The sequence below is a fragment of the Narcine bancroftii genome, chromosome 1, assembly GCF_036971445.1.
Source record: "Narcine bancroftii isolate sNarBan1 chromosome 1, sNarBan1.hap1, whole genome shotgun sequence".
Lineage (NCBI taxonomy): Eukaryota > Metazoa > Chordata > Chondrichthyes > Torpediniformes > Narcinidae > Narcine > Narcine bancroftii.
The window spans coordinates 462,997,196-463,022,327 of NC_091469.1; the positions used below are offsets into that span (position 1 = coordinate 462,997,196).

The following is a 25,132-nucleotide window of genomic DNA, read 5'->3' on the forward strand; positions in this document are numbered from 1 at the left end:
GTGGATAGGATGTTGCCACTTAGACAATAGACAGTTGACAGAAGGTGCTGGAGTAGGCCAATTGGCCTGTCAAGCCAGCACTGCCATTTTTCAGATCATGGCTGATCATTCTCTATCAGAATCCATTCCCTGCCTTATCCCAATAACCCTTAACTCCCCTGCCCACAAGAGCTTTATCTAACTCATTTTTGAACATATCCAGTGAATCTGCCCCTACCACCCTCTGCAGCAAAGGATTCCAAGATCCAAATTTCTCTTGAGTAAAAATAATTCTCCTCATCTCTGTCCTAAAGGGATGTGGGAGAATCTAGAATGAGAAATCTTGACTTAATAATAGGGGTATCCCATCCAAGTGGTGATGAAGTTTCTTTTTTTCCTTAGTATTCCATGAATGTTTCAACTCTATTTCTCAACGAACAGTGCAAGCGAAGTCTTTTGAATATTTTTAAACTAGGTGTAGTCATGTTATTGATACGCAAAGGGTAGGAAATAAGTTGACTTGTTAACATAGCTTTGATAGGACAGTTTGTTCAATTCTAGTTGAGTTCTTTTATCAATGAAAAACATTGTGAAACATCCCCTTATAAGATGACAAGGAAATGATGATGGTAGGATCTTAGCATGGAAACATTTGTACTCATCTTTTGTAACAATAAGGCTCGCGTGATGTATTCAACAATATTCATGCAGATGGTTAACTGTGAAAATCAATAGCTTGATCAAGTGTTTGGAAAACTATTCTAGAACTCATTCTGAATATGAAAAATATGAAAAACCAATTCACACTTCATTGCTATTAATGTGACAAGCATTTGTCAATAAAGTAACCTTCAAGCACAGACATCTTGTTAGAAACCCAAGTGGTTAAAAACAATTATGAGATTCATCCAGAGCTTCCCTTGCAAGTCTGTCAAACAAGGCCATCCTGCAATGGCTTGGGCCTTCCTGCATAATAGGCAATTGACCCAGCTTCACTACTCACCATCTGTACACACTCCATTAAAGGGACTCTGATGGCTTGGTTCCCAGAGAGAGATACAACACAGGCTGGAGTTTCTGGCGAAGCTTCCAGTAAGGCGAGCACAGCCTCCACTCCCATTCTGCTAGCCTGGAGCACAGAACAATCACAGCAGCAAAGAAAAAAAAATGCTGAAATTATTCCTTCTTTACCATATTTTTTTTAAAAAAGCTTTTATACCAAGGGTAGCTTAATTGGAACGTTGCTTTGTAAGTGAAGGCAGACTTTACTTACCAGGATTCGATCAAATGCAGATGGTGTACCTCCTCGTTGAACATGACCCAAAATGGTCACACGTGTGTCATAACCCATCCGCCTGACGACAAGCTGTCAGAAATTGTTGCAAGAGAAAATGATCTGCAGTCAACTTGAGGGGTAAAACTTGATAATGAAGGTGACAACTTGTCAAGTCTGGTCATAATTGGGTTTAACACCAATGTCAAGATAAAATCCTTTGAAATACTAGGTATTAACATCGTGCTACATATATTGGTTTTAATCACCAATCCTAAGCATTTTTTAATGCTTCTTTTGAAAACTATACAATACATGAACTACAGAAAGTGATCTTGTGTTCAATAATGTTCTCATCCTAATTTTTAGTTGAACAGATCAAAGTAGTAAAATAGCACAGGAGAGGTGTTGCAGCATGAACCATTAATGTAAACAGTGAGCAAGATTCAAAGCAAGTTGACATAGTAGATTAGTACAGTTCCAAGCATAATTAAAACTAAACAGCAGCTACTTATTCTGAACATGCAAAAGGAGGAAAATTTCATGGAATGGCTCAGAACCTCATTTGTCAATCCCCAAGTATTTCACCAATTTTTCCCATGAATTAGGATTACCATTCTATGACTTATCTAACACATGGAATGCAATCCCATCCCCAAACTGTCCCATTATTTGTAAGCTTGAAAGCTTATTTTCAGATTGATACAGATGAAACAAGCACCTATCACTGACATGTTAATGAAGAAGTACTGGAGAAATATTTAGAATCATGTCCTTATAATTAAAATTTACAAAAATGTAAGGTTACTTTCTTTTACTTAGCAGCATCAGAATCCAGAATGATAGGACAGAAGTACACACCTCACGTGTTCAACACCTGCAAGGCCACATTACAAAATCCAGAAACATCTCATTACCTAAAAATTCGAAAAGGATTACTGGGAATGAAATGATGCATTCGATAATATGAATACAATTGCGTCCACTTTCCAGAGATCCTACGTTCATTTAAATGAAACATATATGAATTGTGCTCGAGATGCATGCACTTCCAGTAATCCCAGAGGAATGGAAATCAGGTGCGGTGAAATGCAAGGACAGTCCCCTTATCCAACTCTCCAGGTTCTCTGCTCATGCCTTATTTAGTCTCTGATCCACTTCACAATGTACAGGATGCATGCCAATGAGGGATGGAGATGAATAGACCCTGACCAATTATTTCCTGGCTCACATGCTACCAAAATGGATTGTGTTGTGTGTGTTAAGTGCAAGTGTTCTTTTTCACATACTGTATATTGTAGTAGAATCCCCGTTATCTGGCATCTGTGGGAATCGTGTATGCCTCATAGGCAAATTTTCAGGTTGACTGAGTCAAAATGGTTGCAATGCCCAACTAATACACCTGTATTAAGAATACACAGCTTAAAAGACAAAAGACAGTGCAAAATGTAATGTAATTTGGAAGAAAAAAAATCAGTATTGTAGTATTTTATTATGCAAGGTTCACTTTAATCAGTTAATTCCCGTAACTTACAAAATTTAAATTCAAACCCTGGTCGCTGGCACTCTAACAGCACAGCACTAGCCATGACCCTAAACCTGCCACTGTCATCATTAACCTTGCTCCCCCAAGTTTAAAAGATTGAACCTTTACTAAGATACCTAATACGAATAAAGTTGAAGATTCTTTCTCAGCAAGGATAAGGCGACACTTTGGGAGAGTCACCCCTGCGGCGAGCAGCGTCGGCCAGCTTTTCATCCTGGGCACCACCATTTTATTCAAACACAAACTTAGTGAAAGTTTGTTTGAGCAGCTGCTGTGGGTAGGGCATGACCGGGACGGGTCCGCTGGCTGAATTTTTGCTCCCATCTTCATCAAGGGGTTGTGTGTTGCTTTGGAGAACATTTACTTTTACAATTTTAAGCTTCTGTTTAAGATCTTTATTTAAAACTCTACTTTTTCTTATATATTTTGAATTTTATTTATGTACTCATTTCCTTGATTTTCTTTTGCTGGTTGTTTGGGTTTCCCGATTGAATAAATTCCAGATAAGGGGATTCTACTCTCTTTATTGCATGCAGTGTACAGCATAGATAAACAATCTTCCTGTTTCGATAAAGGATCCAAGTACATGGACTAGAGCCTGTTCAATTTATCATACCTGTAACTTTATCCATAACTTAATGCAGGAAGTCTCAGAAGTAACATACAAGGAACAATGCGAAGCAGATTTTTTAAAATTAAAGTGATGAAGAGGATTTCTGCTTCAAGCGATTTATGAACATCACATTTCAGAAGCAAGCAGGAAAAATTCGAGTGGCATTGCAGGAATTGGTCACAGCAACATTCCACCATAAGGCCTGTACTCACATCCTTAATCATGTCAGAAGTTATAGGCTTGTTGCAACAATCAAGTGCCCCTTCCGATATAATTATGATATTCAGCCTTTTCTTTCCTGCACGATTCTGGATGAAAAAATAAAGATTGCATGAAACTACATTGAAATTGAGCCACTGGAGCACATTCTGCTATCATAGCTTCCTTCTTCTACAAAGCTGCTTTGTAAAATGGAAATTCACAGACTCCACCTATTGAGGTGTGACAACATAAATTTTCAATTGGTAATTTGTGAGTGAAACCATTCATTAGCAGGTAATGTGCTCCATGTTACCCAGCACGTTACACAGGTACTCACATCCTTAACAGTATTGGAAGAAATTGCCTGTCCATGTCTGTCAATTGCTCCTTCTGAAACTATGATAATATTCAACCTGGTGCCCCTCGAACGGTTCTGAAGAACACAGAAAGAAATGCTGGAGAAATGAACACTCTTAATTTGCAAGCCTCGACCCATTAAAGGGGTTGAATTTCAAACCCAATCTAAAACCTTTAGTTTGACTAAGGTTGGAAAAATTCAGAGAGAAAATATAAAGAAATATAACAGGCAAATCGGCAGCAAGTAGAAAAGATGTGAACAATTGATCAATGGAATCCATGGTCATGTGTATCCATGGTGGTACACGTTAGTGCAGGTGTGACCTCACTACACTGTACAGGCTGGCCCACCTCTGACCCTGTAACTCCTCCCTGTAGATTCCCAATAAAGGCTGATAGCCCTAGTCTCCTCCCTCCATACCAGTCTTGGATTCGGGCCAGCAGCTTGTAGAGACATGCCTGATGTTTCTGGATATCACTTGCTCCGTGTTTGCTTGTGGTTATTGATCGAGCAACACTTTAATATCCAGAAGTACTTGCGATCTGAGTGGAGAAGCTGGAAACCAACCCCATGGATCCAGAGGCCTCCGTCAAGTTTGATATGTGGTTGCACTGCTTAAAGGGGTACCTCAGTGTTCTGAGATCTCCACAAACACAGACAAGCACGATCTGCTTTTTTCAATCAGTGGGCCACTGAGCTTACCAAATAATACGGGGCTGTGAAAAGTACGAGGATGCAATGGCTCTACTGCTGCAGCAGTACATTGCTCCCATGAACTCTAATGTATGCACGTTACCAGCTAGTATCCCAATGCCAGGCCCCCAGTCAGTCTGTCAATGACTTTGAGGGCCACGAGGGAGCTGGGACAAGCCGCGGCAGTCTACCATGAGGAACTCATCCGTGATGGGTAAGTGGCCAGCTTCTGTTCCAATCACATCTGCGAGCGACTCCTGGAGAAAGGAAATCGGATGTGTGCGGAGCCGAATAAGATGGGGGAAAGATATTGAACAAGTTCTTCTCTTTGGTGTTCACTCGTGTAGGATAAGAGAAGCAAAAGGGGCAATTATGGAAAAAGTAGGGATTAAGAAAGGGGGTGTTGAAACCTTTGAGGCATATAAAGGTGGATAAGTCTCTGGGTCCCGATGGGATTTTCCCCAGGACCTTCAGGGAAGTCAGGGAGGAAATAGTGGACCCTCTGACAGTGATTTTTCAAAAGTCACTAGAGGAGTGCATGGTGCCGCAGGATTGGCGTATCACAAATGGGGTTCCTCTGTTTAAAAAGGGCTCCAGGTGTAGGCCGAGCAATTATAGGCCTATACGTTTGATGTCGGTGGTCGGTAAACTAATGGAGTGTATTCTCAGAGATAATATTATAAGTATCTACAGAGGCAGGGACTGATCAGAGGCACCCAACAAGGGTTTGTGCATGGAAGGTCATTTTTGACAAATCTTGTTGAATTTTTTGAGGTGACTAGGAATGTTGATGAGGGTAGAGCAATAGATGTATTCTTTATGGATTTCAGTAAGGCCTTCAATAAGGTTCCACATGAAAGGATGATAAGGTTCAATTGCTAGGTATTAATGTTGAGATAGTCAAATGGGTTCAATGGTGGCTAGAAGGTAGATGCCAGAGAGTCATAGTGGATAACTGTCTGTCAGGATGGTGGCCGGTGACAAGCGGTGTGCCTTAGGGATCGGTGTGGGTCCCTTGTTATTTGTCACTTACATTAATGATTTGGATGATGGAGTGGTAAAGTGGGTTAGTAAATATGCGGAAGATACAAAAATAGGGGGAGTTGTAGATAGTGAAGATGGTTTTCAGAGACTGCAGAAGGATTTGGAGAGGGTTAGAAGAGTGGGCTGAAAGGTGGCAGATGGAGTTTAATGTAGATAAGTGTGAAGTGCTTCATTTTGGGAAGAATAATCAAAACAGGACATATCCAGTGAAGGGGAGGGCATTGAGGAATGTAGAGGAACAGACAGATCTTGGAATAACAGTTCATCGTTCTTTGAAAGTGGAATCTCGTGGATAGAGTAGTAAATAAGGCTTTTGGTATGTTGGCCTTTATAAATCAAAGCATAGAATATAGGAGTTGGGAAATGATGTTGAGACTATTCAGGGCATTGGTGAGGCCAAATTTGGAATACTGTGTGCAGTTCTGGTCTCAAAATTATAGGAAGGATGTCAATAAGGTAGAGGGTGCAGAGAAAATTTACTAAAATGTTGCCTGGATTACAGTATCTAGAATACAAAGGAAGATTGATTAGACTGGGTCTTTATTCATTGGAATGTAGAAGGTTGAGGGGGAATTTGATAGAGTTGTTCAAAATTATGAGGGGGATAGAGTAGATGTGAATAGGCTCTTCCCCTTGAGGGTAGGAGAGATTGCAATGAGAAGTCATGAGTTAAGGGTTAGGGGGAAAAAAGTTTAGAAGTAACAGGAGAGGGAGCTTCTTCACTCAGAGTGGTAGCTGAGTGGAATGACCTTCCGGAAGAGGTGGCTGCAGTAGGGTCAATTTTGTCATTTAAGGAAAAGTTGGATAGGTGCATGGATGTGAGGGGATTGGAGGGTTGTGGGCAGGGAGCAGGTAAGCAGGACTAGGGGAGATCACTTAAATCAGTATGGACTAGAGGGGCCGAGATGGCCTGTTTCTGTACAGTAATTGTTATATGGCTCAATCGCTGGAGGCAGTCCAGAATCTTGAGGGTGGCCATCTTGGCTGCAGCTGTTTCAACACTATAATAGCAGCGACTCTGACAACGAACTAATTCTGGCCTCCATCTTTCTGGACCACGACAGGTCACACCAACTGGTACACTCTATGATGGACATAGATGTGAATGGTCACACTACAGGCTGCCTATTCGTCATGGGGAGCACTGAAAGTTTTATACACCCGGGCACGGTCCAACGTTATTCCCTTGCAAAGTGACCAAGGACATTCTCCTGCAAAGTGTAAGGTAGCTCGAGGGTCCAAATCCCACTCCACAGAAATCCGCGGGTGCTGCACCATGAACCTAACCGTGAGGGGCACAAAGTATAAAAACTTCAAGCTGCTGTTGATGCCCCACCTCTGCGCACTAGTCATACTGGGGCTGGACTTCCAGTGCTAGCTTAAGAGCGTGCTGATGCAGTTTAACAGACCCCATCCAGAAATAGCCAATTCCTGGAGGGCTCGCCTTTCTCTCCGAATGTGGCAATTAGGCGCAGGAACACCGTCTATGGCACCTGACCTATGGTCTGACCACCCTCTGGGTCCCTCGGCCCCCCCATCATAGAATCTCACCCCGGACTTCAAACCAGTTGCCAAAAAAAGTAGGTGATACAGCCCCGGGGACAGGAACCTTATAAAAGCTGAAGTAAGGCGACTGCTAGTGGAGGGCATTATTGAGCCAAGTAACAGTCCCTGGAGGGCACAAGTGGTGGTGGTTAAGAGTGGGGAGAAGCACCAGATGGTCACTGATTATAGCCAGACCATCAACCGGTTCACCTTATTGGATCCTTATCCCTCCCCTGCATTGCCCACATGGTGAATCAGATAGCCCAGTACTGGGTCTTCTCCACCATCAAACTCAAGTTGGTGTATCACCAGATCCCAATCCACACAGAGGATTGTTGATGCACGGTGTTTGAGGCCAACGGCTGCCTCTACCATTTTCTGTGGGTCCCATTCGGCCACATGAATGGGATGTTGGTGATCCTAATGTAGATGGACCACATGGTGGATGACAATAAGTTCAAAGACACATATCCATACTTGGATAATGTCACCATCTGTGGCCATAACCAGGAGGAACACGAAGCAAACCTGCAGAAGTTCCTGGCCACCACTAAAGTCTGAACTTTATACACACAACCAGAAAAAGTGCGTGTCCAAACCTCGTGCCTGGCAACATTGCCCCCGATTCCGAGCGCATACACCCCCTGGTGGAACTCTCACTGCCCCAAAACCTCAAGGCCTTGAAAGGGTGGCTGGGGTTTTTCTCTTATTGTGCCCAATGGATCTCCAATTATGCAGACAAGGTCCACTTCTGGTGAAAACTACGTTTCCTCTGTCGATGGAAGCCCATAAGGCCTTTGAGGGCATTAAGGATGAAGGCTTTTAAGGATGAGATTGCAAAGAAGGCGACTTTACCCTGGCCAGCACACTGAACCAAGCACGTAGGCCCATAGCATTCTTTTTCCCAGATCCTGAACTCAGGCACTCGGGCATCAAGAAGGAGGCACAGGCTACAGTGGAGACTGTGCACCAATGGATGCACTATCTGGCCAGTAGGCTGTTCACCCTGCTGACGGACCAGGGAGCCATTGCATTTATGTTTAACAATAAACAGCGGGGGAAGATTAAAAATGATAAGATCATGAGGTGGAGAATTGAACTGACCACCAACAATTATGAGATCTTGGGAAGCTCAATGGTTGAGAAAAAAGCAGGCAGGCACCTGAATAAAATGGAAGGGGGGTGGAGGGAAGAAGGGGCAAGATGAGGAGCCAAGAGGTCATAGTGGACAACTTTTTATTCCGTCGCCTGTCTGCTTTTTGCTCATACCTTGACCAAGGGCTTAGGCCCAAAACATTGGTTATATAATTTTTGTTTCCAATGGGTGCTGAAGGACCTGCTGAGTTTCTCTAATAATTTTGTGCATTTATGACAATCACAGCATCTGCAGATTTTCTTGATACACTCTTTTCCTTTAATATTTCTTTATGTGGTCTGGGTATAACTGGTTAGTCCAGCATTTATTGCCGATGCTCAACTGCCCTTGAGAAGAAGGTGCTACTTGAGCTGCCTTCTGAAACTGCTACAGTTCTTCTTGTAAAGCTGTTGAGCATGAACTTTCTGAATTTAGATCAAACACTGAAGGACCAGAGATCTATTTCCACATTAGGGAAATGGGCAACTTGGAGGGGGTGGTACTCCAATGTCCTTGGTCATTTTGAGTGATGAAGCTCATGGGTTTTTGAGGTGGCATGAGAGCAATCTGGACATGCAAGTGCAGCACATGATGTAGCAAGTACACATTAGAGCTATTGTGCACCAGTAGTGCAGGAAACGTATGTTGAGGCCATCTACCAAGCAAGTAGGTAGCTTTGTCAAGGATGTCTTGAGCTGTATTCATCCAGTTAAGTGGAGAGCATTCCATCACACTGCTGACTTGAGCCTTGTACAAGGGGACAGGCTTTTGGGGAGTTGGGAACAGAGTACCTTGCTGCAGGATTCCTTACTTCTGATCTACTCTTGGAGCCACATTGTGTTTACGGCGACTCCGTTCAGTTTCTAGTCAATGGTAAGCCCCCAGAATGTGGACGGTGGGGAATTCAGTGATGACAGTAATACTGTATCATTAAAATTAAAATCTTGACAAGAAAGCTGGATTTTAATTTTGACAATGGGGGGGTGAGGGAAACAGAGCACCCAGAGTAAACCCATGCAGGTCATGGAGAGATTGTACAAACTCCTTACAGTCACCGCCGGATTCAAACCCAGTCGCTGGCATCGTAATTGCATTATACTCTAACTGTGCCACCCTTTTTCCCGTGCTGGGTGTCCATCATGGGCAGACACTTGCATGGTGTGAATGTTTCTTACCTTCAGATAAACGAGAACCTGAATGTACAAGGGCACCAATAGGGTTACTGAAGATTTGGCCCATGCAGCTTCACCTTGATCCCATGTTGAAACTCAATCTCCGAGGAATACCTCAGTTCCAAAAATGGCAGGTTAAATTGGGGTGGCAAAGGGAGAAATTTACAGAGCATGAAATAATAATTGTTTTCCACAAAACACCACAGTTTCCACAAGCAGTTCAAGTTTTGGGAAAAAAAAATGATATGCAACCTCACTTAGTCAATGCTTTGTCACGGGAAGAGATTAGTGGATCAATTGAGAAATGTATTTGAAACTTCCTTGAGAAAAGTGTAATGTGTCCTGTGGTTCTTGGGAATTGCTGGCCCATGATTGCTCAGGAGCATTTAGGATAGCATTTGAGAACCTCCCTGTGCACTGGGCACACTCTGACTCTGTGTGAATGGCAGTCGGGCTGGACTGCTTCACTAGCCGTGCACTCGCACTCTGTCTCAGGCACCTTCTCATCCATCGGTGGAAGAGTCTGCAGTCCTCGCTTTGGTCTCATCCGTTCATTTCAGATCCCATAAAATCTGAGTGCAAGCAAATCATCCTTAATCCTGTGGGAGGGCCCCCAGTAGAAGAGTTGTGCTTTACCTCTGAGAGTTTTTGACACATCTGGTCTTCCCATCCTTCACCTGGAGGGCTTTCTGGTATGAATACCCAGTCGGCACCACAGGCCAGGGCGCTCACAAGAGCAAGGTACCTGGAGCAATGACAAACTTTATTGAATTTCAAATAATGACTAATAAAACACATTTTTCAATCACTTCAAATGGACTCAAATTATTATTTGAATGCCACGATTGCTCACCCACAATGGCGACCCATCACCTCCAACACGAATGTCCTCTGGTGGCTGTGAAAGGAATGGTGAAAGAGTTACATGTGTGAAACCACTCTCCACTCTCCCTCTTGTACTTACTTTCCCACAAGGTACAGTGAAAGTCCATTGTAACTGAGCTCCATTCTATTTTTAAAATTAGTCCTGGAAAAAACGTTGCTTTTGCGTAATAATGCAAGCGGCAAATCCAGTGTCAAAATGAAAACAGAAGAGAAAATGTTGGAAATACACCACAGATCAAATTACATCTTTGAGAAAGTTAGCAATTCGAAATTTACACTGACAGCATGGTAAAAGGTCCTTCTGGTCCATGAACCTAAGGCATCCAAACACACCAATTAACCTACAATTCCTGTTTATTTTTGATAAGTGGGGATGAAACCGGAGCACTCAGAGGAAACCCACGTGGGCACGGGACAACAAACTCCTTAAGGACAGCGCCAGATTCGAACTCTGGTTATTGCCATTGTAAGAGGTTTGCACTATCCATGTCACCTTATTTTAGGTGATGGCCTTCCATCAGAACTGTTACAAGTTACAGATAAGGAGAATAAAAATCTGTTAATTTGTCATTCATTGGTCCAAGCAAACCCCTAATCTCTTCCCACAACCTTACTCACTGAGTTTCTATTTTAATTTCAGACTTAATTCATCTTTTCCACCTCCCCCAAGATAACTTTTGTTGCCCAATGGCCTTTCTTGTCCTCTATCAGCCTGAACATTACCATTTGTATCATCCACTCTCTGTTGCCTCCACTCTTTCAGATCTTCCCATATGTTCTCTCTGCCCTGCATCTTTTTTTTTTGCAATCCATGTTACTGCTTCTCACAATTTTCCCCATTCTAGTGAAAATATCAATTCTGCTTAGTATTCCCAGCATTCTGCTATTTGTGCATTTCCAACACTTTTATTTCAGATTCCTGGCATTTGCAGTATTTTGCTTTTGGTTGAAAATGGTAGACATTCTACATAAACATTCTAAATGGGTTTCATCTCCAGTTCAAAGTTCAAATTTATTGGCCAAGTACATGGATGACATCATGTACAACCCTGAGATTCTTGTTACTTTGGGCCGGATTTTGCCATTTCTATATCAAAAACTGCAAACAAACTGAAAATGTGGATGTAAATATACAGTAATTAATAACGAGCATCGGAGTGGCCTTCTCCTATGCAGGTTTCTTACCCGGGCTGGAGGGGCCTGCCTCCCCTCCTAGGTCGGTCCATACTGCCCGGACCGGGGCCGAGGCCGCCGCAGTTCACCCTGTGCCTGGATTGGGGCCGCCGCCTCCCACTCTCTGCCCGGATCGGGGCCTTCGCCTGCCCCACTCGACCGAGGCCGGGGAGAAGGAGAAGGCCACTCCGATATAAAACCTACGACCCAAGGACCTCGCTGCCACGTCCCAGCTTGCTCGGCCACGGCACACGAACCATGGGTGTAAAGGGTGGGGCCAGTACTGCGCGCACTGCACTCCACCTAAAAGCTCCTTTGCGCAGGCCCGAGGACAGGTCCACGTCCTCCCCCTCCACGTCCTCCCCCTCAAAAGATGCTCACAAACTAAAGCTAGCATGCTGGAACATCAGAACCATGCTAGACAAGGCTGACAGCCACCGACCTGAACGTCGGTCTGCCCTCATTGCACATGAACTCCTCAGACTTGACATCGACATAGCCGCTCTCAGTGAAGTCCGCCTGGCAGATGTAGGCAGCCTCCAAGAACGCGGCGCGGGCTACACACTCTACTGGTCTGGCAAGCCTTCGGATGAACGACTCCTATCTGGTGTAGGCTTCATGGTCAAGAGCTTCATTGCCTCCAAACTCGAAAACCTTCCGACAGGCCTCTCGGACCGAATCATGTCCATGCGACTCCCACTTCAAAACAAGCGTCACATCACCCTCATCAGTGTCTATGCTCCAACCCTCCAGGCGGAACCAGCAGAAAAGAACAAGTTCTACACCGACCTGCGCAACCTCATCCAACGTACCCCTACAGCCGACAAGGTTGTCATCCTGGGCGACTTCAACGCTCGTGTCGGCAAAGACTCAGAAACCTGGCCAGGAATCCTGGGCAAGCATGGCGTCGGCAAGTGCAACGACAATGGGCGCCTCCTGTTGGAGCTCTGCGCAGAACAGCGACTTGTCATTACAAACATCCTTTTTCAGCAGAGGGACAGCCTTAAGACCACCTGGATGCATCCCCGATCCAAACACTGGCACCTCCTGGACTACATCCTGGTGCGAGAAAGTGACAAACAAGATGTGCTCCACACCAGGGTCATGCCTAGCGCGGAATGCCACACTGACCACCGGCTGGTTCGCTGCAAGCTCAACCTTCACTTCAAGCCAAAGCACAGGAACAATAAAGCCCCCAGAAAGAGGTTCAATGTTGGAAAACTGCAGTCAGACGAAGCGAGAGGAAACTTCCAGGCAAACCTCAAAGCAAAGCTCGACGTTGCAACCCGCCTCACGGACCCGTCCCCTGAAACCCTCTGGGATCAGTTGAAGACTACCATACTGCAATCCACTGAAGAGGTACTGGGCTTCTCCTCCAGGAAAAACAAGGACTGGTTTGACGAAAACAGCCAGGAAATCCAGGAACTGCTGGCAAAGAAGCGAGCTGCCCACCAGGCTCACCTTACAAAGCCGTCCTGTCCAGAGAAGAAACAAGCCTTCCGTCGCGCATGCAGCCATCTTCAGCGCAAACTCCGGGAGATCCAAAATGAGTGGTGGACTAGCCTCGCCAAACGAACACAGCTCAGCGCGGACATTGGCGACTTCAGGGGTTTCTCCGAGGCTCTAAAGGCTGTGTACGGCCCCTCACCCCAAGTCCAAAGCCCGCTGCGCAGCTCAGACGGCAAAGTCCTCCTCAGCGACAAGATCTCCATCCTCAACCGATGGTCAGAACACTTCCAATCTCTTTTCAGTGCCAACCGCTCAGTCCAAGATTCCGCCCTGCTCCAGCTCCCTCAACAGCCCCTAAGGCTAGAGCTGGATGAGGTTCCCACCCTGGATGAGACATATAAGGCAATCGAACAACTGAAAAGTGGCAAAGCAGCAGGTATGGATGGAATCCCCCCAGAAGTCTGGAAGGCTGGCGGCAAAACTCTGCATGCCAAACTGCATGAGTTTTTCAAGCTTTGTTGGGACCAAGGTAAACTGCCTCAGGATCTTCGTGATGCCACCATCATCACCCTGTACAAAAACAAAGGCGAGAAATCAGACTGCTCAAACTACAGGGGAATCACGTTGCTCTCCATTGCAGGCAAAATCTTCGCTAGGATTCTACTAAATAGAATAATACCTAGTGTCGCCGAGAATATTCTCCCAGAATCACAGTGCGGCTTTCGCGCAAACAGAGGAACCACTGACATGGTCTTTGCCCTCAGACAGCTCCAAGAAAAGTGCAGAGAACAAAACAAAGGACTCTACATCACCTTTGTTGACCTCACCAAAGCCTTCGACACCGTGAGCAGGAAAGGGCTTTGGCAAATACTAGAGCGCATCGGATGTCCCCCAAAGTTCTTCAACATGATTATCCAACTGCACGAAAACCAACAAGGTCGGGTCAGATACAGCAATGAGCTCTCTGAACCCTTCTCCATTAACAATGGCGTGAAGCAAGGCTGTGTTCTGGCACCAACCCTCTTTTCAATCTTCTTCAGCATGATGCTGAACCAAGCCATGAAAGACCCCAACAATGAAGACGCTGTTTACATCCGGTACCGCACGGATGGCAGTCTCTTCAATCTGAGGCGCCTGCAAGCTCACACCAAGACACAAGAGAAACTTGTCCGTGAACTACTCTTTGCAGATGATGCCGCTTTAGTTGCCCATTCAGAGCCAGCTCTTCAGCGCTTGACGTCCTGCTTTGCGGAAACTGCCAAAATGTTTGGCCTGGAAGTCAGCCTGAAGAAAACTGAGGTCCTCCATCAGCCAGCTCCCCACCATGACTACCAGCCCCCCCACATCTCCATCGGGCACACAAAACTCAAAACGGTCAACCAGTTTACCTATCTCGGCTGCACCATTTCATCAGATGCAAGGATCGACAATGAGATAGACAACAGACTCGCCAAGGCAAATAGCGCCTTTGGAAGACTACACAAAAGAGTCTGGAAAAACAACCAACTGAAAAACCTCACAAAGATAAGCGTATACAGAGCCGTTGTCATACCCACACTCCTGTTCGGCTCCGAATCATGGGTCCTCTACCGGCACCACCTACGGCTCCTAGAACGCTTCCACCAGCGTTGTCTCCGCTCCATCCTCAACATCCATTGGAGCGCTTACACCCCTAACGTCGAAGTACTCGAGATGGCAGAGGTCGACAGCATCGAGTCCACGCTTATGAAGATCCAGCTGCGCTGGATGGGTCACGTCTCCAGAATGGAGGACCATCGCCTTCCCAAGATCGTATTATATGGCGAGCTCTCCACTGGCCACCGTGACAGAGGTGCACCAAAGAAAAGGTACAAGGACTGCCTAAAGAAATCTCTTGGTGCCTGCCACATTGACCACCGCCAGTGGGCTGATAACGCCTCAAACCGTGCATCTTGGCGCCTCACAGTTTAGCGGGCAGCAACCTCCTTTGAAGAAGACCGCAGAGCCCACCTCACTGACAAAAGGCAAAGGAGGAAAAACCCAACACCCAACCCCAACCAACCAATTTTCCCTTGCAACCGCTGCAATCGTGTCTGCCTGTCCCGCATCGGACTTGTCAGCCACAAACGAGCCTGCAGCTGACGTGGACTTTTTACCCCCTCCATAAATCTTCGTCCGCGAAGCCAAGCCAAAGAAGAATAACGAGCATATGAGTCCTTAAATGAGTCTCTGAATAAGTATAGTTATTCCCTATTGTTCAAGAGTCAGATAGTTGAGGGGTAGTAACTATTCCTGAACCTGGTGGTACAAAGACCTGTAGCACCTCTACCTTCCTGATGGCAACAGCAGGAACAAAGCATGGTCTGGATGGTGTGGAGCCTTGATAACTGATGCGACTTTCTAATAGCCATGTTCCACACAGATATTGCTCAAAGGCAGGAAGTTTTGCAGGATTTTTTTTATTGTTGCTCCCATAATAAGTCGTGATGCAGTCAGTCAACACTCCACCATATATCTGTCGAAGTTTACCATGGTTTCTGGTGGCATATCAAAGCACTGCAGACTCTGGATGAAATAGAGGTGCTGTCGAACTTTCTTTGTAATAACATTTATATGAGAGGTCCAGGACAGGTTCTCCAATACCCAGGAATTTGAAATTGCTGACTCTCTACATCAATGATTACTGGGTCACGTGCATCTGGGTTTTCTTACTTAAAGTCTACGGTCTATTCCTTTGTCTTGTTGAAGGGCACACACATCAAATTAAAAAAGTAGCATTGCGATTTTTTTTGATGAGAATTGTGTTACACCGACCTAAGCTCTTGCGGCAGTGAATGCAATTGATTTTTTTTTTAAATAAGAACTGATTGACATCTAATGAGGAACAGGGTGTGGGGGGAGGGATGTTGCACCTTAACACATCGACTTCTCCCAGCACATCTTCAATGCTAGAAACAGTTAGCACCTGTTTAAAGATATTGAGAATTAATGGTTAAGGTTGAAGACCGCTTGTCTTGGATTTGGAGGTTAACTTGGTTTCTCTTTCCATAGATAGTGTTTCCAGGACTATTTATCATCTGCATTTTCTTTCAACAAGAGAGTATGGATCTTAACACAAACAGCATCACCATCGACTATATGACAATGCTATAATGCAAGGGAGAAAACCTGTAACAGCAGCACTGCTGCTGGTGCAGAGCTAGGAGAGCAGTGGGCAGACACACAGTTCTCCTCCACCGAGTCCTACTGCCCAGTCGTGATGGCGATGGCCCTGTGCAGATTTTAAACAGCCCGTAGAAGTGGCTGGCAGTGATATTTTTTTAACATCGGTGAAACTACAGAGGTCTGTACCCAAGATGGCAGTGACCATGCTTGGCAGCTGACTACGAGCACTGTAGGTTCTGCGGGGGATCAACATACCGGTGAAAAGCTCCGGAAGTGAGAGAACACCACCCCTGACCTGGAAAGCGACTCTGCAGAGATGGTGATCACGGCAGCAGACCAGCAAGGGACTCAGCGGCAGAAGGTCTCAAATGTTGCGGGCTGCTGGAGACTGGTTTGTGGGAACCCAAGCTGCGGGACCAGGATTCACGAGGGCGGCAATGGCGAGAAGGGCTCCCAAAGAAGGGGGTTCATTATCTGGGAGCTCAAGTTTGCTAATGGATCAAACAGGAAGTTGTGCGGGAGTACTGGAGGAGATTCCATGCGCACTCAGCTTCTCTTACTCCTATTGATGCAGTTTATACAGCAAGCAAGCAAACTTGGACAAATTTTTAAATTGGATAACAATAATGGAATCTTGGATCACATCAGAGTATTTAAACACTGCAAAGAAAAAAAGGTCTTAATTGCATGATGGAAAGAAAGTTTAAAAAAAAACCTAAGCCAAAATTTGATGCAATAAGTCATTCAAACGGTCAAAAAAGCTGTAATTGTAGTCTGGTGAATCCTTCATGACTGTTTTGTGCATGAATGGTCTCTCTCAAATAGTCAAGCGTTTTACTGGTTTGATTAAATTAGTGTTTATAAACAGCCACCGAAACCACAAATATCTGGTCAAAAGGGGTTCTAGGCTGTTGAACAGAATCAAAACTCTGGGACTCATTAAACTGTTAAAAGCACCACTCAAGGAGAGAAGATCTCTGCTGTGTACCCAATAAATACTTTTACTGGAATGTAAACAAAATATTACATTTAGAGATTTTTTAAAAATTTAAACATACAGCCCATTTCGGCCCACGAGTCCATGCCGTCCAACTTACACCCAATTAACCTACAACCCCCGGTACATTTTGAATGGTGGGAGGAAACCAGAGCCCCCCCCAGGGAAATCCCACACAGATATGGGGAAAACTTACAAACTTCTTACAGATAGTCCGGGATTTGAGCCCCAGTCCTGATTGCTGGTGCTATAAAGGCGTTGCGCTAACCGCTACGCCAACCGTGCCACCCCAAACTTCTTAAAGACAGCAGTGGACTCAAACCCAGATCAATTGCACTGTAATACCGTTGTGCTAATTGCAATACGGACTGTGCCACCCAATATGCTGGAAAACATTCAGCAAAGTCAGACACAGGCTATGGAAAAGCTTTGAAAATCAATGTTTCAGGTAAGAGGTCTGATGGAAGTGAAATTGACCTGAAATGTTAATATAAACAGATGTTGCCCTGATATGCTTAGTTCCATCATTTTGTTTTTGATTCAGATTTGCAGCATCTGCAATTTTTTTTAAATTTTTAAAATTTTCAAGACATTTCTGAAGTCTTAAGAAGTGTATGAATCAAAATGCCATGCTTAACCGTTCAGACATTGATTTCTCTCCAGTCTTTTTGGAGAATAAAAACACAGTAAAACCCCTGTTACTCAAGAACTGGCAACCTCAAGCAACAGGCAAAGATCGAGGAATATAAATAAATATTTAAAAGTTTTTTTAAAAAGTAAGAATAAATAAAATACTAACTAAAAGTTCAAAATTATATAAATAAATGTTCTCTGAAGTAACACCTTTGGTGGAGATGGGAGCAAATATTCAGCCAGCAGAGGGCCTTGGCCATGGTTTGCTCATAGCAGCTGTTTGAATAAAGTTGCATTTGAATAAAATGGTATCACCCAGGATGAAGAGCTGGTTGATGCCGCTCGCCGTTGGAGTAAATCACGAAAGTCTGCAGGCACCGAGACTCTCTTAAAGTGTCTACTTATCCCTGCTAGTAAAAGGCTTGCTCCATACTTAGAAGTGTCTTTATCCTTATTAGTACATTATTAAGTATATTAGTAAGGTTTTATCTGTAAACTTCGGCGAGGGGAGGGAGTTCATTACAATGTTATTGTTAATCTTTTGGGTGGCTCCGTGGAAGGGGAGAATCCTGCAGATACAGCGACAGTTAAATGTTTTCAAAGAATGTGACTGAAAATAAAGTAAAATGCTTTAAGGTTTATATATTTATGTAAGTGAAGTTTGTTCAGTGTAAATACAGTGTAGTATTTTTGCCTTTTAAACTATTCTTAATGAAGGTATATTAGTTAGGTGTTGTAAGAGTGAGTCTCAAGCAGCCGGAAAACTCACTTATCCGGCCTACACCAATCCCTATAGGTGCTGGATACCAGGGTTTTTACTGTGCCAGAAATAAAGTTTTGGTAAAAATTGTGCAGTAATATTAAATGTCAAAGGCCACGCAACCAAATCACCACAAAATCCTCTATTTGTAAAGCAACTTTGCTTAATCAAAAAAATGCCAAAATGTTCAACAGAAATAGTCCAAAATAAAGAATTGATGAAGAAATGCACAGAAATATTAAGGGCAGATTGACAAAGGTTTTGTTAAGGAGGAGGTTTTTTGGAAAATGTTTTTAAAAAGGGGAGAAAATGATGTTTACATTTTTAGTGAAGTAATTCCAGAACGCAAGCCTTTACTAATGACTACTCGATTATTACTGGATTATCAACAACATTACCAAGCAGGTCAGCAAATGTCCCTCACCAAGGTCCCACTTGGTTTCACCAGGGCTGTAGGGTTCCAGAGATATAGAGCAGAGAATTAAAATTCAATAATTGAAACAACCCTAGACCCACCTAGCATCAAGGTGCCCTTGTAAAACTAAAGTCAATGGCAACAAAGGGAAAACACTCCACTATTGAAGTAATACCTTGTGCAGAAGAACAGAATTATCTTCTGAGCCTCAGGACACCACTGTGGGAGTTTTTCAGTGCAGTGTTTATGATAATTTCAACTGCTTTTCTTCTCTTATAAATCAGAAGTGGAGATATTTGCAGATGATTCAACCATGATCAGGTCTTTTTGGCAACACCTCAATTAAAGATGCAGTCCATGTAAATAAATGTGATGCCACATTCAGGGAATTCTGACTGTATTCCCAGATCCCTGTGCTCTACCACAGTCCTCAGAGTCCTACCGTTTACCATGTTTGTCCTACCTTGACATGTCCTTCCAAAGTGCAACACCTCATATTTGTCTGCATTAAATTCCATCTGCCATTGCAGATCCCTCTTCAAGCTTTGAAAGCCCTCCTTGCTGTCCACTACAACTCCAACCATCGAGTTATCTGTAAACCTGCTGATCCAATTTTCCACATTATCAACAGGAGTGGACCCAGCACACCACTTATCACAGGCCTCCAGTCAGTGAGACAATCATCCACTACCATCTCTGGCTTTTTCCATACAGCCAATGTATAAAATACACCACACATTTATTTAACCGTCTAGTTAGGATATTTTCCCAGTTATTAACACTGCTGCAAAAGAGATGATATCAGGAAACAAAAAGTTCAAAACTTGAGTGGCTCTGCATAACAGCATAAAACAATTAATCTGCATTTTACAGGATTCACATTATGATAGTACAAAATATGCCCAAGCTGCAAACCTTTAGAAGAGGGCACTCTATCAATGCCATTGTGCAGGTCATTCCAGGACATAGGCCCAGTGATGATGGAGGAATAGCAATATATCTCCAAGGCAGGACTGCATGCAGTTTGGAAGGGAATATGTTCAAGCTGGCGATGCCAGCCACCTGAAGCCATTGCCAGTTTTGGGACCCTCCAATAGTTTTCAACAAATGTAAGCAAGAGCATGTTCCCTAGTCAATACCAATCCCTCCACCAATATCTACAGAAATCAGCAAAAGGCTGCAGATACCAGAGAATCAAAATAAAAGCAGACTTGCTGGAAGCACTCATCCCTAAAACAGCTTCACAGGGGTGAGAAGCAGATTCTAATCCTCTCTACATCTGATATACCAAGCCAAACCCTTGCTCCATTTTGATTTGTTTCTATTAATTTTCATGCCTCCAAATGCCTGTTTTTAAAGTAATATAATTTGATAATCATTCCCTAAGTTCACACTGCCCCTCTCTAGATTCACGACAATATTAGTACAACTGGACAGCTTGCATCGTAAGGAGTGGCTGAAGAGTGATCTTGTAGAGGCAGATCCAATGTGAAAAACTACCGTCTTTTTCCCAAAGTACAGGAATCTAAAACTAAGGGGCATAAACACAAAGTGAGAGGGGGAAATATTTGAAAAGGACCTGAGGGGCAACTTCTTCCACACAGAGGGAATGGGCTACCAGAGGAAGAAGTGGCTACCATTACATTTAAAGGATGTTCAATTGGGAGCATGGTTGAGAAAGATGATATGGGTTATATGGAGGCTAATAGAACTAATTTAAATTGACATCTTCGTCGACATGGTGAGTCAACTCCATGCCTCTCCATTTCTGCAACAACACACAAGATCTGATCAGGCGTCCTTGCTCTGAGATGTTGTCCATATTTCCCACTCCACGAATGTTGCTTCACCTGCTGAGTGCCTCCAGTATTCCCGATTACTGTTCAAGAAATGAATGGCCCAGTGATTTGCATTACATGGCAGCAAAAAACAAACTGTTTGACAGGTTTTCTGCAAAAAACAAAGATGAGGGTTCATTGCAACTTTAACTGCAAGTATTTATTTTTACATTTGCTCTGCTGGAATTACCTCTGGGCAGTGGTCATGATGGCATCCACCACTTCGATGATACGATGCAATGCAGAGTCTGTGCCAATGGTCATATCTGTCCCACAGAAGTCATTGTCGATGGAGCCCACCATGCCCACGATATTTAAGTGGCTGTACTTATGAGCTGTTTTCTTGTCAATTTTACCTAGTTAAATAAGGGAGTTTAAAAAAATAGCCTGAACACAACAATCAGTATAAAATTTTCATCCAGGAAATCAGATTAGTGTGCAAACATCCTGGTATGAAATTACATGCAGGGAATATTAAAAATAAAACTATATTTGGTTTTACCAGCTGCAACAGAAATGGCCATAATCCATTAAACTGAATGGATCAAAATATCAATGTTGGCATTTTAATCAGTAAAGCAGATTTTATTACAGTATTATGCCCCAGATCTGTTCTGTTCTCAAGATGCCCTAACTTGTATTTTTTTTTAAATCGAAGGTGAAGCTTGGTAACTAATACTCAGTATAATCCAGATTCCCAGGGAGTGAAACATGAAAGTCTGTAGAAGTGAGGAATGAGGTTAAAAACACAGAAATACTGGAGGAACTCAGCCTGTCTCGCAGTGCCGGTAAACGGTAGATATATTACTGACATTTATGGCCTGAGCCGTTCTCAAGGTATGAGTAGAAAGAGTGATAGGTGTCTTTATGGAATGCTGGGGATAAAGGGAAGAAAGGGAGGGAAATGAGTACAGACCAACAGGCAAAAATATGTTAACTGGATATGATGAGGCCAGGAGAAAGGAAAGGTGAGAATTGGTTTTGGCTCTGTGAAAGGAGAGAGGGAAAATGAAAAAAAAAAAGACAGAGGGGATATGGGGATAGATCAGGAAGGGGTGGGGGGAAATTGAGGGGGGGTTCTAATGGAAACTGGAGAAACTGATGTTAAGCCATCCAGTTGGAGGGTGCCCAGATGGAAAATGAGGTGTTGACTCCCCAATTGACCGATGTTCTCAGTCTGGCAGAACACGAGACATGAACAGACATGTCAGCAAGGGAATGGGTTGGAAAATTGAAACAGGTGGCCGCTGGAAGATCCATGCTATTTTTGGCAGATAATGCCGAGCAATCTCCCAGTCTGTGTCCAGTCTCTCCGACATAGAGGAGACCATAGCAGGAACCCCGGATGGAGTAGGTGATCACTGCAGATTCGCAAGTGGAGTGTTGTTTCACTTGAAGGGACTGCTTGGGGCCCCAAATGGTGGCGAATGAGGAGGTGTGGGCTCAAGTGGAGAATGTCCTGCACTCAAAGGGGTAGGTGCCAAGGGGACGATTGATGGGGAGGGAGGTGTGGATGCGGGTGTCACGGAAGGAGCTGTCCCTGCAGAAGACAGAGAGGGGAATGTGTTGGTTGGAATCATGCAGTAGGTGGTGGAAAGGGCAGAGGAGGAAGCTGGTAGGGTGATAGGTGGATCCAAATTTGAGAATACATTTGAAATTATCAATGTCTGGATCATACTTGACTAATGGCAAAATGAATAAACAAAATATCTGGGTATGAGTTGACAAGTGCACTGATTCCCTTATAACACTGAAGTTCAACAGTTATCTTCAGAAATGTTAAAACATATTTTAAGTCTAATCCTTTAACTGTCTTGTTTGGAATTGTTGGAGAGAGTGGCATAACTCTAATGGCATCTGATTTGCATGTGTTAGCTTTTAATTATGCCTAGGCAGGGAGTGTTGCTCAGATGGAAGGACATTGTTCCATCTAAACATGCTCAATGGCTACGTGACATTACCTCATTTAGAGAGGATTAGATGCTCAATTTCTGTTTTGAATTCAAATTTTCAAACACTGTGGGGACTTATGAATTATTTTTGGAATCTATGATTTGATATGAATGCAGGAGTGTTGACTAATAGGATATTTATCACTTTGATAAGGAATTCTTTTTTTCTTCTTTTTGCCAAATAACTTCTTTTTTTTGGTAGTGGGTTTAGATTTTCTTTTCTTAATAAAATATTTCTGTAATATAATTTGTTTAATTGAGAATGCGGGGTACCTTAGATGAAATGGTATAATCTAAGTGTAATGTACTATTTTTTGACTTTTAATATATACTCTTATGCACTCAGAATTTTTCCATGAGAAACTTCAATTTCAATAAAAATATTAAAAAGAAATGTAAAAGATTATATTCAATGCAATTGCTGTGCACAAAATAAATAGTATCACAAGTAGAAAGATAATGGAAATGAAATAAACTCAAGGCTCACCGGCTTCAGTGAGCTCCTCCAGTAGACCTTTCCACTCTTCTCGGAAGAGATTGGCACCGGTTAAGCTACCATCTCCACCAATCACGCAGAGGTTTGATATCCCATGCTTTATCAGATTGTGGGCAGCCTGGAGACGGCCCTCATGGGTACGGAACTGCTTGCAGCGCGCGCTCCCAATCACAGTCCCTCCCTGAAAGCACACGGCCAATCAAGTTTGAGGCAAAACCACATTTCGCCCGCTCCAAGAGAAATTAAAATTCCTATCTGTGCACATGAAGGTCAAAACCAAGGAAATGACTGGACTATGAAAGCTAGCCTCTCGTGAGGGATTTTTTCCTTGAACTCCCCATGACCATTCATAGCTCCTCACATCTTCAGTTGGAACTCTACAGCAGAATCATCGGAAGACAAAGATCCCTTTAGATGAGCTTGAAATTTAAAGAGAACTTTCCCAATATGGAGACTCACCAGCAGGGCTGAATAAAACAACTAGATAGTACATGGCTCCCATGCTCATTTGGAAGGTCAGAGCCCTGCTGTCATTATTCCAAGCACTCACAACCCAGGTTCCATGGTCACAGCAAGGGAACGTAAACAGCAAGCGACAGCAACACCAGACAGCCCTAATATCAGCTTGTCCAATTTCCGTTAACCCCCCCCCACAGTATCTCTCTTTCCCTCATCCCTCTGTCTGCCTTCCTCTGGCTCCCTGGTCCCTTCCTTTCCATCTCTGATCAGAGAGTTATCATTATCATTCTTAGCCTGGTGCACTTTTCCCTGTCAGCTCCCTCCTCATCCACCTGTATCCACCTCTTACCCATTAGCCTGTGCTCCTCCACCTTCCCACTCAGGCATCTGCCTGATTTCAGCCCTCTGAGGAAATGTTCAAGCTCGAAAGGACAACTGCCATTGACTTCCTTTGGATACTGAGAGATCAGCACTGCCCGGCACCTGCACCAGTCAGTAGAGTATGAGCGACAGGGCAACTTTTTATAGGGATCCTGACCCAAGCCTCTGAACTGACCACCTAACGTGTTTACAATGCTCACTGACCACCCACCCCACGTCCCTCCCTCGACCACGGTTAAACCCACGAGGCTGGCAATTGAAACCCTGTCTCCCCCACCCTCCCCAACTGACAACCCTTCAGCAAATCACCCATCTGGGAGGCTTGCATACTAACTGCTGTAAGTGTCTCCAAGCTTGCCCATCATTTATGTTTTACGTCAGGAGCGCAATGGAATACCAACAGTGCATCTTCAAAGATGCTCCAGAAGCTCAATATCCAGTGTAAAGCAGCTAAATGGACTGCTAACCCATTCACATCTCAAAACACTCATTCCCTCTCATGCTGACACACAATGACTGTAATGCATCATTCAACGTTCAAAACTGTGACCCACCGTAAAGTAATACGAGGGTCAAAATAACCGCGTCGTACACTTGCTTGAATTGGAATTATGTCACTGTTCCTTCATTGATGTCTAAATCCCAACAAAGTTGTGGGAGTACCTTCACCAGGACTTCAATGTGTCATGACTGCACCTCTCGGGGTTAGTTCGTGGTGGGGAATGAATGCTGGCCTTGCCAACAAGTGCCTACATCCTGAAAAAGCTCATACAGCAACATTGGCATTTGTCATGGTTGTAAAGTACTTGAGTTTTTCAGCATCGAAATATGCCCCTCATCCCAACTCATCCATGTCTTCCCAATCACATTGCCTACCATTTTCCTGTGTTTGGGCCATATTCCTCTAAACCTTCCCTGTCCATGTATCTGTCTAATTCGTCTTTTGCATATTCCAATTGGGCCCTGCTCCTCACCTCCCAAGCACTTCCTC

The 25,132-nt window shown here is 43.9% G+C and overlaps 1 protein-coding gene across 5 annotated transcripts in view; it reads right to left on the reverse strand.

Moving 5' to 3' along the window:
* The window catches only part of LOC138751843 (ATP-dependent 6-phosphofructokinase, platelet type-like), a 98,288-nt gene that overhangs the window by 65,567 nt on the left and 7,589 nt on the right, over positions 1 to 25,132 (reverse strand). For 3 of the 5 annotated variants that reach the window (XM_069914675.1, XM_069914678.1, XM_069914680.1), the window contains exons 3-10: positions 23,293 to 23,482; positions 21,044 to 21,209; positions 10,413 to 10,457; positions 10,196 to 10,304; positions 3,950 to 4,045; positions 3,624 to 3,719; positions 1,253 to 1,345; positions 983 to 1,108 (exon numbers count right to left, since the gene is read on the reverse strand). In XM_069914675.1, coding sequence (XP_069770776.1) covers positions 983 to 1,108; positions 1,253 to 1,345; positions 3,624 to 3,719; positions 3,950 to 4,045; positions 10,196 to 10,304; positions 10,413 to 10,457; positions 21,044 to 21,209; positions 23,293 to 23,482 — 921 coding nt within the window. The remainder of the gene's footprint in view (positions 1 to 982; positions 1,109 to 1,252; positions 1,346 to 3,623; positions 3,720 to 3,949; positions 4,046 to 10,195; positions 10,305 to 10,412; positions 10,458 to 21,043; positions 21,210 to 23,292; positions 23,483 to 25,132) is intronic. The other 2 variants (XM_069914676.1, XM_069914677.1) reach the window with 2 other exon arrangements.